The sequence below is a fragment of the Onychomys torridus genome, chromosome 2, assembly GCF_903995425.1.
Source record: "Onychomys torridus chromosome 2, mOncTor1.1, whole genome shotgun sequence".
Classification (NCBI taxonomy): domain Eukaryota; kingdom Metazoa; phylum Chordata; class Mammalia; order Rodentia; family Cricetidae; genus Onychomys; species Onychomys torridus.
The window spans coordinates 151,248,054-151,264,764 of NC_050444.1; the positions used below are offsets into that span (position 1 = coordinate 151,248,054).

Genomic DNA, 16,711 nt, shown 5'->3' on the forward strand with positions numbered 1-16,711 from the left:
GGCGCTGCCTCTTACAGCCCCAGCCATGGGATCCCCACCTTCTCCACTTACCTAAGAGGTAGTCCACCATGGAGGGGTCGAGGGCCAGCAGCTCAGTGCGGTTCCAGACATAGTGGGAGTGCTGTGGGGTGGGAAGGGCTGTGTCAGTGCAGGTTGGGAAATCCGGGGACAAGCCCGGCAGGCCTCAAAGTCAGGGTGGTTCAGTTTCCCTGCATCATTTAACATCCTGCCCTGAGCACCTAACTTCTCTGTACTCAAGAAATGACAGATATAGAGGGATTATCATGTACAACCCAGGGAGATGAGGATCCTGGGGGTTGGATCAAAGAGGGCTTCCTGGTGGAGGTGACACCTTTTGGGGGGTCCTGAAGGCAGAGTAGAAACTGATCCACCTAAGATCAGGGAACTGCTTTTTCCGCAAGGGTGTCACAGGGTAAAAATGAGATGTGTGGGCCACAGAGACCTTGAATGCCCACAGAAAGGAATGAGTGATGTTTGGGGGTCCCTGGAGAGGCAGGCAGGCGTGAAGTCCACCTGCTGTGCCTTGGGAGTCCCACCCTCCCCCAGAGCACAGAAACACAGGGTGAGACTCTGCCTGGATTATCCAGGGCCCAGGTGTGTGGTACCAGCACTGTGAAGAATTTGCTATGTCCTCAAGAGAGCCCCTTGCCTTCTTTGGCCAGTGGCCTTAGGAGCAGGGTTGTTTTTGTTTTTTTGTTTTTTTTTTCTGTTTTGTTTTTCCAATACTCCAGGTTGCTCTCTGAGAGCGGGGAGAAGGGACACCAGAATCAGGCTCAGTCCCCGGTGCCCTGCTGTGTCAGGCATTCCCTACAGGAGTCTCTCAAGCTGTCCCCATTTTACAGATAAGGATGCTGAGGCACACATATATCAGGGTATTGAGGACCACTTCTAGGCCATACTATTGAGGCCTAGAATCTGGGATCCATCAGGGACCCCATCGGGCAGTGCTCAGAGCCATAGTATGGGTCCCTTCCCATGCCAGGAGTCTATAGAGTCCTGGGGCAAGAAGGATGGCTTGCTGGCCCTGATCATGGAAACTGAGGCAAGAAGAGGGTGTTTCTGGGTTGGAGAGATGGCTCAGAGGTTAAGAGCACTGACTGCTCTTCCAGAGGTACTGAGTTCAATTCCCAGCACCCACATGGTGGCTCACAACCATCTGTAATGAGATCTGGCGCCCTCTTCTGTGTACATAGTAAATAAATAAAATTTAAAAAAAAAAAAAAAAAGAAGAAGAAGAAGAGGGTGTTTCTTTGGTTTGCCTGCCCAAGCCGGCCCAAGAGGGGAAAGAGGACCAAGTCGCTCACTCCCACACCCTGTCCCCATGCATGGGGCTGTCCCCAGCCTCAACCACTCTTAGCTTAGCCTCATGCCATCAAGCCTCCCCAGGGACCGCCCTGGAACCCTGAGAAACCCAACCCCAAAGTGACATCAAAGTGGCTGCCAGGCTGCTCCCCACTGTCTTCAGCCCTGACCACAGTCATTTCCAGATCCAGCTGCCCGGCTGGCCCACAGTTGCAGATTTAAAGGGCCAGAGGCCTCTGGGAGGAACTAGGGCCTGGCCTGATCTTGCTCCAGCCTCCCAGCCCACCCATGCCATGGCCCAGGGGATGTGCTCTGAGGACTTTACACCTCCCTCTTCAGCCAGCAGCTTCTGTTCAGCTGTGTTCCCCTGTGATCTGCCTGCCCTGCCCTGCCCTGCCTCCCCTACAACTCTCACTTGCTCAAGGTTTCTGTGGTATCCTCTCTGCGTGCCTGTAGACCCCAACTTCCTGCCATGCAGGCACACAGCACTCCCTGTGTTTGTGTGCCCCTGTAGGTGCCCAGCCTGCCTGGGGTCCAGCCAGGTGACTCCCTGACCCTGTCACCATCCCCCTTGGTGCCCTCCCTGCAGGGAACAGGGGTGTCAGTCACGGGTCTGTAATAGATAGAATGAACAGGACCCTCACTGGAAGAGGACATTTGAGACATGGGTGGGGGTCCCGTGGCCCAAGGTCCCACAGCTGCCCCCATCTGCAGCCATTGGCTACCTTGTGTCTGGGTTTGAAGCTCTTCCAAATGCTGATGAGGTCCAGGCCGTCCAGCCTTGTGCCTCTGGCCTTCTCATCCAGTTCATATTCCACATCAGTTTTGTTCTTCGGGTACATGTACTTCCGGCCGCCCCCCATGATCACCTGAGGGACACATGAGCCATCACACCCAGGGTTCTAAACTGCCCAGAAGCCCCAGGGGTCCCAACCAGGAAAGCGACTACCAGAGTGGGTGGAGGTGTGGATGCTTGCCCAGTAGGTAGGTCCTGGGCCAGTGTTCTCAGCCTCTGCTTGTTCAGATTGGAGAGATGAAATTACTGATCTAGCAGAAGTGTGGTTTGGGGCTTCTAGGTAGAATATTAGTGTTCCTGAATGCTTACCCCACCTAACTAACACCCACTGTGGAGGAAAGACCATTTACCGTGTGCCAGATCCTGAGACGCTAAGACAGAGTAACTCACCCAACCTCCTACCCAAGCTGTAAGGGAAGCGGCCAGCATGTTCTCGATTAGACATGAGCACAGAGATGAGATTTCTTGCTCTTCAGCCATACAGTGGTGCACAACACAGGTAAGATTCAAACCCAGAACCCAGTGTTTCTCTCCCAGAAGCCCCTGATGGCTCTGCTGTATGCATGAATCAAGGAAGGGGCCCTCAGGAGTCTCTTCTCCCACAGTTAGTAGCTTCGGCCAGGGAGGTCTTGGGGCAGCCCAGCTGGGAACCAGCCCACTGCCTGGGCAAACACGGGCCGGCCTCACGTCTGTGTAATCACCGCCTGGCTAATTTTATCCACTGTGGCTGGCATGAGCGGGCAGACGGACGCGGGGTTGTTTGTTTGCCTAGGGAATCCATGTTTGAAGTCCTAACTATTTTTAAAGCAGCGGCCAAGAACTTAACAGCCACAGCCCATGGTGACCGCCATACCGTGTCCTCCTGTCACCGTGGGCAACAGCCCAAGTTGCTGCCCCTGGCTGCCACCTGAGATCCACTGTCCCCAGATGGGGCAAAGTTCTCTCTCTACCTTTGACTCTATTTCCAGGGTTCTACGGGGTAAGGAGAGAGATGGGTGTCTGAACTGCAGTGGGTGTGGGGAAAGTACCCCGGGACAGCCATGGGGACCCAGGAAAGCCAAAGACATTGAAGTAAAGAGCTGACTCTACTGCTTGTTAACCAAAGGCCTATTTTGTTTGTTTGTTTGTTTTGTTTTACTTTGCAGGGCCTCAGTTTCCTAGTCTATAAAATGGGAATGGCTGTCCAGAGAAGAAAGGCAGTCATCCAGTGTCACTGGGGAAACCCACAATGGAAGACGTCCTTACAGAAGAGGACTATGAAGATGCAGATTCATTCCTAGGGAGGCCAGGTCTTGTCCTCACCATTCGGCAAGGAGCTTGGATAGTGCACACTGGGATGGGGGAAAAGGACTCCAGGTCACTGGCGCCTTCTGTTCCCACAGAACCTGACCCCTTGACATTCTCAGAGTGGAACTGAAGCCCCCAATCTTCCTGCTGGGAGTACTTGGTTCCCAGCCCGATGGAGACTTCACACGGGCTCATTAAACTCCCAAATAACAGGCTCACTGTTTGCCTTCTGGGTTTAGGTTTGTGTCTTTCCCTCTCTCTTTAAAGCTCAAGATACTTGTTTTCAGAGTGGACACCACGATTTTCGTTTCATGAACGGTCTGGGGGGCTTTTGGAGTAGTAATGGAAGGGCAAATGGGACAGAGGGGCTTTCAGGGTTTCCTTCTCACTCCTTGGCTCATGCCCTCACGGCTCTAGGAGACCCCAGCTCCTTCACTGCCTCCAAAGCATCTTGTCCCAAATGCCTCTCCCTGCCCAAGGTGGCTCACACATGACCTCATCCTGGCCTCCTGCAGCACAGCCCGGGAGCCCTGGGAGCCGGCAGGTGGAAAATGGGAGGACAAGGGAGGGGAAGGGCTGCCTGGAAGGTGGAGATATGGAGATAAAGCCAGATGGATGGCTATGTCCCAGGTGGCTCTTTCCTAGGAGTCAACAGGACCACTGGTCCTGAAGGCAGCACTTCACCTGCTACTTGGAAAAGAGAGTGGGGTGTGTGTGTGTGTGTGGGTGTGTGTGTGTGTGTGTGTGTGTGTGTAAGAGAGAGAGAGAGAGAGACTGAGGAGGGCAGGGAGAGATGGCACCTGGATCTTAGGGCTTTTTCTGAGCCTCACTAGATCCATATTTCAGGTTCAACGGGCCTAAGTCATGTTCAACTCTTATAGTAGAAAAAGAACAATTCAGAAGTTCTCCCCAAGAGCTGAGGCCTGCATGTAAGAACGTGTTCGGGTGTTGAGGTGTGTGCGTCAAGGACAGGTGGCTTACAAGTAAGGGCTGCCTCTTGAGCACTCACAGGGCAGGCTCTGCACCAAACTCAGCTGGGATTTACTAACTTAGTTCTTGCAGTGAGCTGCTGGAGCAGGTCCAGTTGGCAGAAGGTTTGTACAAGGGGAAGCTCAGAGAGGTTAAGTAATGGCACAAGGTCACATAAGCTAGCGAAAAGCGGGGCAAGGGTGGGAAAGGCATGGCATGCATTGGACGTTTCTGGTATGTCAGCTCTGTGTGCAGGCATGTGCCGCTCTGTGCAAGTGTGAATATGGAGGGTAGGCCATCCCCTAAGACCACACTGTGTGTCAGTGCATACTGTGGGGAGTGTCATGGCTTACTGTGTGTATGGGGGGCTCATGTCTGTGCATATACTCCGTGTGTGTGTGTGTGTGTGTGTGTGTGTGTGTGTATCAGTGTATATTGAGTGTATGTGGGAGTGTATGTGTATGTATATTGAGTGTCAGTGGATACCAGGGAGGTGGCAGTGTGTACTGGGGATGGGGTGTAGCATCAGGCCCTAACTCACAGAATAATCCCTGGGCACTCAGTTCTCAGGGTGTGGCAGTCACATGGTGGTTTGTCTCACTGCTCCACCGCAGAGAAACCTTACAGTGGGTGCCTGACTCAACCACAAATCCCCTAATGGTTTGGGAGCTCTCCCAGGTGTATGGAGAACCCAGGCCTTTCCCAGGCCATCCTGGGACTAAGCCCCATCCCCTGCTCCTAGCACCTCACTGTCCCCCACCCTGTCACCCCATCCATGCCTGGTACTCCCACTTACATCAATGTCCCTGATGTTGTGCATTAGCTGATACGCGATGTCCTTGCAGCCCTGGCTCAGAGCCTCTGGCGGCATCTCATTATCTGAGTACCAGTCCCGATCAGCCGAGTGTGCGTAGGCTGCACTGGGGGTGGCATGATTTACCCGTGTGGTGGTCACGATGCCCACAGACTTCCCTGAGGTGTGGGACAGGAGAGGTTAGCACACCTTGTAGATAAGGAAGTCCCTTGGGACTTCTACCTCCCCCTCCCTGCCACAGACTGCCTCCCATCAGTTCCTCTGGTCGCCTGGGCCTCAGTTTCCCTAGTTTGCATGAAGGCAGATGCAGCTGAACACCCTTCCCTGTACCTGAGGTGGGCTGAGATCCTCTCCTGCTCCCGTGACTTGTGAAGCCCATGACTAAAGGAAGCCCTAGGCAGCCCCAAAGGGGCCTCAGATGGGGAGAGAAGGGCTCTGTCACCCTGCCTTCAAAGTCCCTGGGGCAGAAGGAAGGAGCAGTCACTCTGAACTGCTGCAGGCTGGCCCTGACTTGGTGCTTTGACTGCCACTCAGAACTGGGGGGCTTCACTGTCATGCCCACTCTGTAGTGAAGTGCACAGACCCCTCAGCTCAGGAGGGGCTCCCCTGGCTCCTTTGCATAGGGGAGCAAGAGGCTCTGGAGAGCCTGCTGCTACCCTCCCATGCACGGACAGGGAGGCTAAGACCCAGACAGTCACAGAACCTCTGCCCGTGATGGCTCACCAGCATCCTTGGCCCAGCGCAGGATGGAGGTGACCTCATTCCCCTGAGTGGTGTTGCACCTTGTGCGCTCAGTGGCTGCGCTCACTCCCACGGTGCCCTCATTGGCCTTCACACCACACAAGTAGGCAGTGGCAGTGCCCGCGCTGTCGGGGACCTGAGCGTTGGTGTTGTATGTCTGCAGGTGGGAGAGAGAGTCAGGGGATGGGCACCCACTGTGGACGCCCCACCTCCAATTCCATCAAGGGAACATGTGAGGGACGCTGCTGCTCATTGAGGTCCCCCGGAAGCAGAAGGTCACCTGACTGAGCTGCCTGCTTCCCATGTCTTGGGTTTCCCTCTGAGTCAGGGTCTATGGAACCAGCAAAGGGCGGGGAGCTGGTGGGGTGGGCAGAGGGGGAGGAAAAATGTCTCTGAGGGGAGGGGATACTGGGAGGGGATGCCGGGAGGGGTCTGAGAGACCAACTTGGCTTCTCTGCTGCCCCTGCAAATGGTCACCACTATGTCCAGACTTCCCAGGGAGATCCTATAGGCCTACCTCCTTGCCCCCCTTCATGAGCCTGAGAGCTCCCCAGAGGTCCAGAAGCTACAGCCCCCCCCCCCCCGCTCTTCCCCTAGAAGAAGCCTGGCTAGGAGGTGCCTGCTATATTATATACCTTCCCTCAATCACCACAGCTGCCCCCCGGCATGCAGGGTACTGAATGACTCACACTGGTCATCTAACCTGGGAGGTGTGAGCCAGGCTGACTCTGTTTACAAAAACAAGAGCAGGTACAGCCAAAGGTGGAGGAGTCAGGACAGTGGCTACTGTCAGTGGAGGAAGAGACAAGGACAAGACAATAGCAGGTCTAGCCAGGTGTTGGTTACACGGACACCAGCAGCTTGGGAAAGATCAAGCTAGACTGCACGTATTGTTTCCTGGGCATGTTACATACTCACAGGGTCTAGATCAATGCACTAAAAGCCTCAAAACCTTGGGAATGGCTGTTCCTGTCCTGGTTCCACAGTGGGACCACTCGACCCAGGAGGTCTAATGGCTTCCCAGTCCACTGGGTGGAGAGTGGACCTGGGCCAGGGCTCACCTTGGAGAGGGCCACAAAGGGGAACTTGTCCATCTCCAGCCGTGTTTCCTCTCCCGTGTTGTGGTGAAGCTGGCCCTTAAGGATGCGGGCGGCCGTCACTGTGGAGACGCCCATCCCTGTGTGGAGACAGACGGCTCAATTTTCCCAGCCATCCAGAGCTCTCTAGTTTAGTGCCAAGACAGTCAGGGCAGGGGGCAGCTGACAGAAGGGCATGGCTCTGTAAATGTCATGGGATGGTTTCTCTGTCCTTTCATACAATACTCTCAGGGACCACAGCTTGGTCTTTTCTCCTAAATCTATCTTTCAGAGCCCTCCTCCACACAGCCCTTTCACTTGCCATTGGGAATCATCCTTTCTAGCTACCCATTGTCTTAGGCTCCAATGCCCCAGCCTCAACACTCCCAGCCACAATATCTCCAGCCGCAACATACCCAGGATAACTGTCCCCAGCCGCACAATTCCCAGCCTCACTGTCCCCAGCCCCACCATCCCCAGCCTTACCATTTCCAGCCCCCCAATTCCCAGCCTCAGTGTCCCCAGCCCCACCATCCCCAGCCTCAGTGTCCCCACCCCCAACCATCCCCAGCCTCAGTGTCCCCACCCCCAGCAATCCCAGCCTCAGTGTCCCCAGCCTCACCATCTCCAAGGAACATGATGACATTCTTGGCCACATTGGTATTGAGCTTCTGAAGTTTCAGGGCATTTTTCAAGGTCTCCTGAGCTTGCTGTCGCCAGTAATTGGGATCTTTCTCTTTCTCTGCAGAGAGAGGATGTTATTTGGTTTGGTGGGGAATTGGCTATCCCTTTCCAATTTTACAGACACCCCAGTAGCTCATTGCTAGGGGATGAGATGATCTAAGCATGGAGGAGGAATTGAAGGTTTGTGAACAGGTTCCAGGCAAACCCTGTAAAGAAGCCTGGGGACACCTGCATCTTCACACATCTCAAAATGAAGAAACCGAAGATCAGAGACACCAAGTGACTCTCCCAAAGACAAAAAGCATGAACAAATTTGGCAAAGTTAGATTTCCCTGTGCAATCCACACTTGCCCTTCACCCAGCAGGGAGCAGGTGCAGCCACAGCCAGCAGCCAGGAGGGTAATCTTTAACCTTTTTACAGGAACAAACCGCTGCCCAAGTCCCTAGAGGTAATCAGCCATCAATGATAAACTCTACCTGGCTTGTTCATTACAGCGGGTTCAGCAGGACTGGGGCATCTTGATGAGAACCCTGAGAGCGAAGCTGGAAAGCAAGCCTTGCCCCAGGTAGAATGCGTCACATGTACAGACAAGGCACTCCTGTTGGGGTAGCTGGAGAGGGACTGGCTGAGGCTTCACCCCCACGCCTCCTCCCCAGTTCTCACTACCTCCCTGGGCCAGCACCTTAGTTAGAGTTAATAAGGGTTAGAGTCTCTCCTCTTCCTCCTCCCTGTCTACTTCTATCTCCTGTAATAACCAACCCATAGCTGTGGCAGTCTGGGCAAATCACTTCCCTGAGCCGAGCCTCAGTTTCTTCACCTGTCAAATGGGTTATTTGTACCTTTGACCCAGGCCTTTTGTTTGTTTGTTTGTTTTGTTGTTGTTGTTGAAACAGGGGTTCTCTGTGTAGACCAGGCTGTCCCCTAACTCACAGAGATCCACCTGCCTCTGCCTCCCTCATGCTCAGATTAAAGGTGTGTGCCACCATCGCCTGGCTAACTCAGGGCCTTTTTGAGGATTGTACTAAATGTGAAAGTGACATACCTGCTCCACAGAGGGTCTGAAGATGCCCTTTCACCTTTTTCCAGCCCTGTATTCCTGGGGTCCCATCTCTGGAAGTGGCGAAGGGTCTCCACTGTTTACAAGGCTTCTTTTCTGGGTTTCCCTGGCCCCACTGGACCCAGCCACAGAACTAGAAGTCCAAGGTTTAAGGCCCTGTATGGATGCCTCCTCCAGAGACCTCCCAGTTTGGCCAGGGTGAGACAGAGGCCAGGAGAGCTGAAGGGTCCAGTCCAGGGTCACAGTGTATGTCTGTGGGCTGGAGCTATGGTCACATGTTCCAGCCTGATCAGGCCCACACTTGCCTCTCAGGACAATGTGAAGCTACTCTGTCCTGGCACCTATGTGGATCCCAGCCTGTGTGCCAAGAGCTTGGAACACACACATCTTCTGTCCCTTCTCAGCAACCTCATAGGAGGGGCATCGCTTCCTCCCAGCAGGAAGGGAAGAGAGCAAAAAATGAGCTGCTGGAAGAGATCTGAGGACATTCAAGTCACCAAGCAATGGCCACTACGGACAACCCAGGCATGGGGGGCACTACACTCTAGCCCAAGCCTTGGGCCCCCCAGCCTCCAGCCCTCCTCCATGATCTCCTCTCATGTGTCCTGCACCCCAAACACACTGCCTGTTGTCTTCATCCCTAAGCCCTTCTGTTTTAGAAGTGTCTGCTGGGATCCCCAGTTTACACCTCACAGTGGAGACCCCCAGAGGAACCTGGAGGCCTGGGCCTTGCTGTCCAGCTGTGGCCATTGGGTAAGTTCTTTGCTCTAGTTTTTGACCAGGGTGAATGGAATGGGGAGCTAGTGATGGAGGTCATAAGATTATATAACAGATAGCCCTCCCCCAAGTTTTTTTTTTGAGACAAGGTCTCTCACTGGGCCCTGGAGCTGATTTGGCTGTGCTGGACAGCAAGCCCCAGAAACCCTCCAGTCCCCACTCCCTCAGTCCTGGATTACAAGCATATGGCCCTACATCTAGCCCCTATATCAGCTGGGACCAAACTTAGATCCTTATCAACTGAGCCCTCATCTCCCCAGCCCCTAGGTCAATGGTTTAGATCCCTAGTTCTGCAAACCTGGATGATTTCACACTTCCTCACACACACCAGAATGTCCTTGGTCACAGAGCATCACTTAGGGTTGAAGAACTTCAGCCCATTTTGACCACATGCCCATTACCCCCATCAGTCAGGCAGACACTGGGCCTGACTGACGCCAGTCTGCCCCAAGTCCATGATCTTTCTCAATACTGGCCCTGCCACCATTCTAACTGGTCTCTGCTAGATTGGGAATCCAAAGAAGACTCCAGAGCCTGTTTCTAGGAAGGGCTGAGTCAATATCAGACCAATCTCCTTGCCAAAGATCTGGCAGTATTAAGCAATAACAGTTTGGATGACTGAATACCAGGAGACCTTTGTTTCAGGGGACAAACAGCAAGGACCGATGTCCAGGATGTGACATTATGTCCTAAGGTACTAATTAGTACCCACTGCATGAATCCACTTACATGGGGTCCAGAACATACAGATTGATGTTTGGCACCAGGAAGGAGTTGTTGGGAGGGGCACTGTCCTATGCCTGGGAATGTCCCCCTAATTTGGACAGTGCCTACACACACACACACACACACACACACACACACACACACACACACACACACACACGAAAACCCATCATTCTGGACAGCTAAGATTTAGGCTCTTTACTGTTAGTTATAATGAATTATAAAAAGCAAACAGTGTATCAACATGACATTCTCCTTAGAGATGGCTGTAACAGGGCTGGTGAGGTGGCTCAGTGGGCAAAGACACTTGCTGCCAGGCCACTGATCTGAGTTTTATGTCTGGGACCCATAAAGTAGAAGCAGAGAATTGACTCATACAGGTTGCTCTCTGATCTTCCAGTATGAATGTGTGTGCGCGTACATACACACACACACACACACACACACACACACACACAAATAAATAAATAAATAAATAAATTGTAATTAAAATTTATTTTAAATGGCTAGAAAGAGAAATGAAAATGAAATTGTTGAATATTAGCAGATCTTTTCCATCTGTTGCTTTTAAAAATGTATATGGGTACTTTTTCTGCATGTCTGGGTACCACATATGTGCCTGGTGTCCACAGAGTCCAGAAGGGGTTATTGGGTACCCTGGGACTGGATTTATAGATGGATCCTCTGGAAGAGCAGCTGGTGCTCTTAACCACTGAGCCATCTCCCCAGACCCATTTGGGTTTGTTTGTTTGTTTGTTTGGTTGGTTGGTTGGTTGATTGGTTTTGTTTATCTCTCCCTTTTCTATCTCTGGCTCATCTCTCACATCCATGTGGCTTGTAAGAGCTAAGAAGCAGGGACCCTGACCTGAGACTGGATTCCCAAAGGTGCTCATGGATGGGCTGGCCTCAAGAGAACATGCTGGTCTGGAGCCCCAGCACCGTTGGAGCAAACACCATGAGCCCCATCTCCTCTGCCAAAATAAGGGACTTCCTAAGAGAAGAAGCCAGCATTCTCTGTGAACTCACTTCTCATCGGCTACCAAGTCAGTCCCTGCACCCCTTGATGGCTCCGAAGAGGAGCGGCATTATCTCCACCCAACAGATAGAGAAACTGAGGCTCACAGAGAGCAAGGCAGGACTTTGAGCCACAAGATGGATGGAGCCAATGAGGCCTTCTCCTTGCTGACTCTAGCTTCAGAAATGCCAGAAAAGATGAACTCAGGGCTAAAATTCTTGCTCTGCAAGCAGGAGGACCTGAGTTCAAATCCCCAACACGCATCTGTAATCCCAGTGTTGGGGAACCAAGGCAGGTGGAGATTCCAGGGCTTGCTGGCCAGCCAGTTTAGTTAAAAAGGTGAACTTGGGTTGGGGATTTAGCTCAGTAGTAGAGCGCTTGCCTAGCAAGCCAGGGCCCTGAGTTCGATCCTCAGCTTTAAAAAAAAAAAAAAAAAAAAAAAAAAAAAAAAAGTGAACTCCAAGTTCAGTCGGAGACCTCATCTCAGAAATAAGGTGAAGAGCTGGCGAGGTGGCTCAGTGGTTAGCAGCCACTGGCTGTTCTTCCAGAGGGCCTCAGTTTGATTTCCAGCACCCACATGGTGCCTCACAATTGTAACTCCAGTCCCAGGGGATCCAAGGCCCTCTCCTGGCCTCCATGGTCACTGCATGTTCACGGAGCACAGATACACATGGTGAAGGAAAAAAGAAATTCTGAGAAAGAGAAGCAACCGAACCAGTCCCTAAGCTCAAGAACGGAAAGGAGTGTGGTGGAAATCCCCAGAAGGACTTCAAAGGAAGATCAAAGATCAGAGGAGTAAACAGGGGTTAACGGTAGAACTCTAGGGATGCCAGGGCAGACACAGGGTCAGCTGAAGCTGATGTGACACTGGTGGATCAAGAGATGGAATAGGAGAGACAGCCTGTGTCTGACCAGATTTGAATTTAAAGCATAAAATATTGGTACAGAACTCATCTGGAATCAGTGGATCACCTGTGGCGTGGAAAGGGTTAAACACAATACCACATCACGGAAATGCTTCCATGGGTAAAACAAAGAAATTCTCATAAAAACATGGACCAGCAGTTAGGAAGGTACACTACTTGTTCAGAGGACCAGAGCTGGTTCCCAGCATCCATGTGGGGTGGTTTACAACTGCCTTTCACTTCAGCTCCAGGGGATCTGGTGCACTTTTCTGGCCTCTGCATGCACACACACACACACACACACACACACACACACACACACACACACTCTTTCCCACTGAAGGTGAGTTCAAAAGCAAGCTGAGGGGTCTTGCTTTGAGTGCCTGGCTCCCATCTCCTAAATACTTTGGATGAGTCTATGACCTCGAACATAGACCACAGTCTCATCCAACCCAGCCCACCCGCTCCTTCCACCTGAGTCCCACAGTCCTACCTGGCACAAAAGAGTTGGTAAGGCAGGTGCTGATGGCCAGTACTAAGAATGGTGAGATCATGATGTACCCCGAGACCTGTTCCTCTCTGGAGCCCAGACCGGTAGGTGGGAAGAGGTGGCCTGGCGGTGTCAGCCGTTAATTGATGTTCCGATTCTAGAAGTTAGAAAAGAAGAAAGGTAAGTGGGTGCAACCGTGGAGCCGTTTCTTCATTCTGGCCTTTGTTCCTTGATTCATTCAGCAAGAACTCGTTGAACACCCAAAGCCAAGCATTGGGCTACCACTCTGGGAACGGAATCACAAGAACAGTTGTGTAAGCATGAATACATCTGTATCATAAATAAATACCATCCCACTTCCTGGCTGCTAGCCTGCCCCAAGGGCAGGCTTTTCATGCCATACTTTTGATAGAGGCCAGTGTTGGGGTTGCCAGTCAAGGCAGCCTTAGGCCCAGCCCAGAGTCTGTTATTCTGGAAGCTCTCAGGCTCATGGACCACACCTCAAGAAGTAAAGCCTGCACCTGAGTCCACGGCCTTTGTGTGTCTCACACAGCAGGATAGAACAGTTTCCTCACAAGGGTATTTGTCCCTAGGACACCACGATTTGCCCTACCCTCTTCAAAGACCATTACTTTCCTGCTTGCTTGGTAGTCTAGGCTGGCCTTGAACTCACAGAGATCAGCCTGCCTCTGCCTGGGATTAAAGGTGGGTGCTATCAAAACCAGCTAAAAATACTTTTTAAAGGACCAGAAGAAAGACAGCAAATATTACTGGTAGTTTGCTCTGGTGCCAAGACTAGGAATTATTTCCTTCTCATTTTTTTCCCCAAGCTGCCTCAAATGAGTGTGTATAAATAGCTTAAGCATGTTTTCAACTGCGGTCATGTTGTTGCGATTCCAGGGACCGTCTGGCTAAGGATGCTACAGTGTGATTTTAACTCTCAAGAGCTTTGTTGGGAAATAATGTTACCAAGTCAGTCCAAGCTCGGATGTGATTATCTCATCTGTGGTGGGAAACAGAAATGACCAAAATTCTATGGTGAGAAAGGTGTTGGGACAGATAAGCCACAATCTACCAGAAGAAGGTAAGGCTCTGGTGTAGGAAGGGGCGGGTAGAAGAAGGTAGAGATCTGGAGGAAACACCCTCTATCTAGTATCAAACTGCACTTATCTCTGAGGTCAATTCAGGTGATTGCTAAATTTAAAAATAATTGTTTTAATCCTACTTTAAATGCCAAATAAGGGGCTGGAGAGATGGCTCAGAGGCTAAGAGCACTGGCTGCTCTTCCAGAGGTCCTGAGTTCAATTCCTAGCAACCACATGGTGGCTCACAACCATCTGTAACAGGATCTTCTGATGTGCAGACAGAACACTATATACATAATAAATAAATAAACATAAAAAGATGCCAAATAATTTCATAGCAAATCTTAAAATTAGAAAAGTCATTAAGTGCACATAAAAATATTAATGCGTTATAATATTATTCACAGCTGTTCTGTTTAAATCTGAAGTCATCTCTTTCAGGATGAAGTCCAACACATTTCCCCCAACTTCACATAGCCTCAGCTGTTAGCATGCATTTCTCTGTTTTCAAAATAATTCTTTCCTGGTCCATCCCAGCCACTACCCTGGCAGCCTCCTAATACTTTGACCCTTTAATACAGTTCTTTGTGTTATGGTGACCCCCAACCCCATAAAATTATTTCATTGCTACTTCATAACTGCAATCCTGCTCCTGTTATGAATCATAATGTAAATACCTGATATACTATCTATTGCAAGCTGCAAAAATATATGAAGTAGGATTTCAGCTGATTATGACAAGATGGAAGAAGCCAAGGGCCTTCCAAGGTCAAGCTGAGACTCAAGGAGTCTTGGTGATGATATTGGCCTTTGAGTAATCAGCCATTTCCTACTATGAATTTCTCATGTGCTATTGTAGCTTTTCCATTATTTCTTGCGCACAATTTCTCCTCTAAGGAATATTTAGATAACTTTCTATGCAGTAACGCAGACAGGATCCCTAATTTCAGGCCTTTCTGTCATTATTGTCACTAGCAGCATCTGGCCAGGACCATCCCTGGACAGACAAAGTATCTCTAAGAACAGACGTAAGCACCTAGACTACCTGTTTGAGAAGGCCTGGCAGATGTGCTAATTAAGCTTAACTTTCTCCTTTCCAAAGTCTTATCTCTAGTTTTACATCTCCCTTTAACTGTTAACTCAGGGTCTTTACTTTCAGGTACATACATCAAGTTGACTCAGGATGCCCAGCCATCAAGTACACTCCCCCACCCTGCCAGAAAGCAGTAGCCAAGACAGCTTGGACAGATAAGGGGCCACAGGAAAAGAAGGCGGTTTACTTTTCACTCATCACTGGTAGACTCCTAATGCTTTAACTAACCACTTCTAAGAGTATAGTTGAGCATATAAAGTCCCCTTGCTCAGCTATTAACAGAATTCCCTTTGGGGTTGCAGATGATGGCTGGCAATTACTGCTCTTTTTGTGGATCTTATTGCCCTTCCTTGCCACCCTGAGGGAATTCAAGCCTGGTGACCTTGCTTTAACCAGAGCATTGTTATTGCATGGGTATATAACTGTAAGCCTCAGAGACTTGGGAGGATGAGACAGAGAAGGGAAAAGAGAATGGAAGAAGTAGATGGGTAAGAACTGGAGGGGAATGAACTGAGATGGGGAAGAACTAGATTGAAGGGCAAGAAGAGAGAGCTAGAGGAACGAGATGCAAGATGAGGAAGAGCCAGATGGGGAAGAACAAGATGACGAAGAACACGATGAGAAAGGAGATGGGAGAGGAGCTTAGATGGGAAAGAACTAGATGGATGGGAACCTAGATGGGGCAGAACTAAGATGAGAGAATTAAGATAGCACTTAGTGGGGACAGCAGATAAATGTAGAGAGAAATCGGGCAAGAAAGGAGCTAGGCATGAGAACAGAACTGAAGCTGTGTAGACAATTTTATCCCAGAGGAATAAAGTAGATGGACAAAAAGCTCGGTGTACTTAGACTCTTTTCCCGAAAATAATTGACGCCGTTCGTAGCTTCTCTTCTGGACCCTGGAAAGGAGATTGTTAAGGTTGGTCCTTAAAAGTTTTTGGGAATGATCCCAAGGGGTTGCAACCCACAGGTCGAGAACTGCTGCCCTAAGGCTTTACATCAATTATCTGTGCTCCTAGCCCTGGGAGTCAAAGAAAGACTGAGGTAGCCATTCACTACCGAAGAGCGTCAGTGGACGCAACTTTGGGCACCTGGCATCATTCAACACAGCTGAGCACCACACAGCTGCCATGGGACCCCTTTTATTCCATGCCAGTCTTTGTTATGTGTGTCTAGCCCACCACACAGGGGAGTTGAAAACTCATGGTTGACAGTGCCGTCCAGCAACACACATGCCCCCAACCATGTGAGGCCGAGCCAGGAAAGCCAGAACCATAAGCACACAGCAGCATCAATAGAAGAATCACACAGGCTGCAGCACCCCTCTGTTTTTGGTACTTATCCCACTAGATAGGGTGGCATAAGACAGTACAAGGGTGTAGGCGTGGAGTCGGAAGGCGACCCTGGGAACTTCTGAGGTTCAGGTGCTGTCTGCTTACTGATGAGGTGCAGGTCTGCCCTTGGGCTTGGTTTGAAAATCGAGCTGTCTGTCTCTTACTTTATGGTGTGGGGACTTCTCTGCAAGTGTGTTACGGTCTGTAAGGACAGAGCCACCCTTTGGGAACACAGTCAATGTGAGATGACGGCCTGGTATGGGATTTCCAATCGGGTTCCCATGACCAACTTCTGCAGTGAACAAAGAGAAAACTTTACTTGTCTCCCATGACAGATGACCAGACCAAGGCTTTGAGAGGAGACATGGTTAGCCTGTGCTTACAAACAAGCCGATGGAGAGTTGAACATTGACCATAGGGCTTCTGAGTCCAGAAATAGCAGCAAGATTACTACGACAACCCCAACCCCTTCATTTCCTCAAGTGTAAAGCAAAGGCTGAGGTCTGACACAAGAATAGACTCTTTCCCTGCTGCCATG

At 50.7% G+C, this 16,711-nt stretch overlaps 1 protein-coding gene across 2 annotated transcripts in view; it reads right to left on the reverse strand.

Annotated features, from left to right (window-relative positions):
• Positions 1–16,711, reverse strand: part of Alpl (alkaline phosphatase, biomineralization associated) — a 55,278-nt gene that overhangs the window by 6,513 nt on the left and 32,054 nt on the right. For both annotated transcript variants that reach the window (XM_036178363.1, XM_036178362.1), the window contains exons 2-8: positions 12,665–12,818; positions 7,629–7,748; positions 6,992–7,107; positions 5,913–6,087; positions 5,172–5,347; positions 2,049–2,192; positions 52–121 (exon numbers count right to left, since the gene is read on the reverse strand). In XM_036178363.1, the coding sequence (XP_036034256.1) occupies positions 52–121; positions 2,049–2,192; positions 5,172–5,347; positions 5,913–6,087; positions 6,992–7,107; positions 7,629–7,748; positions 12,665–12,725 (862 nt within the window). In that variant the 5' untranslated portion in view covers positions 12,726–12,818. The remainder of the gene's footprint in view (positions 1–51; positions 122–2,048; positions 2,193–5,171; positions 5,348–5,912; positions 6,088–6,991; positions 7,108–7,628; positions 7,749–12,664; positions 12,819–16,711) is intronic.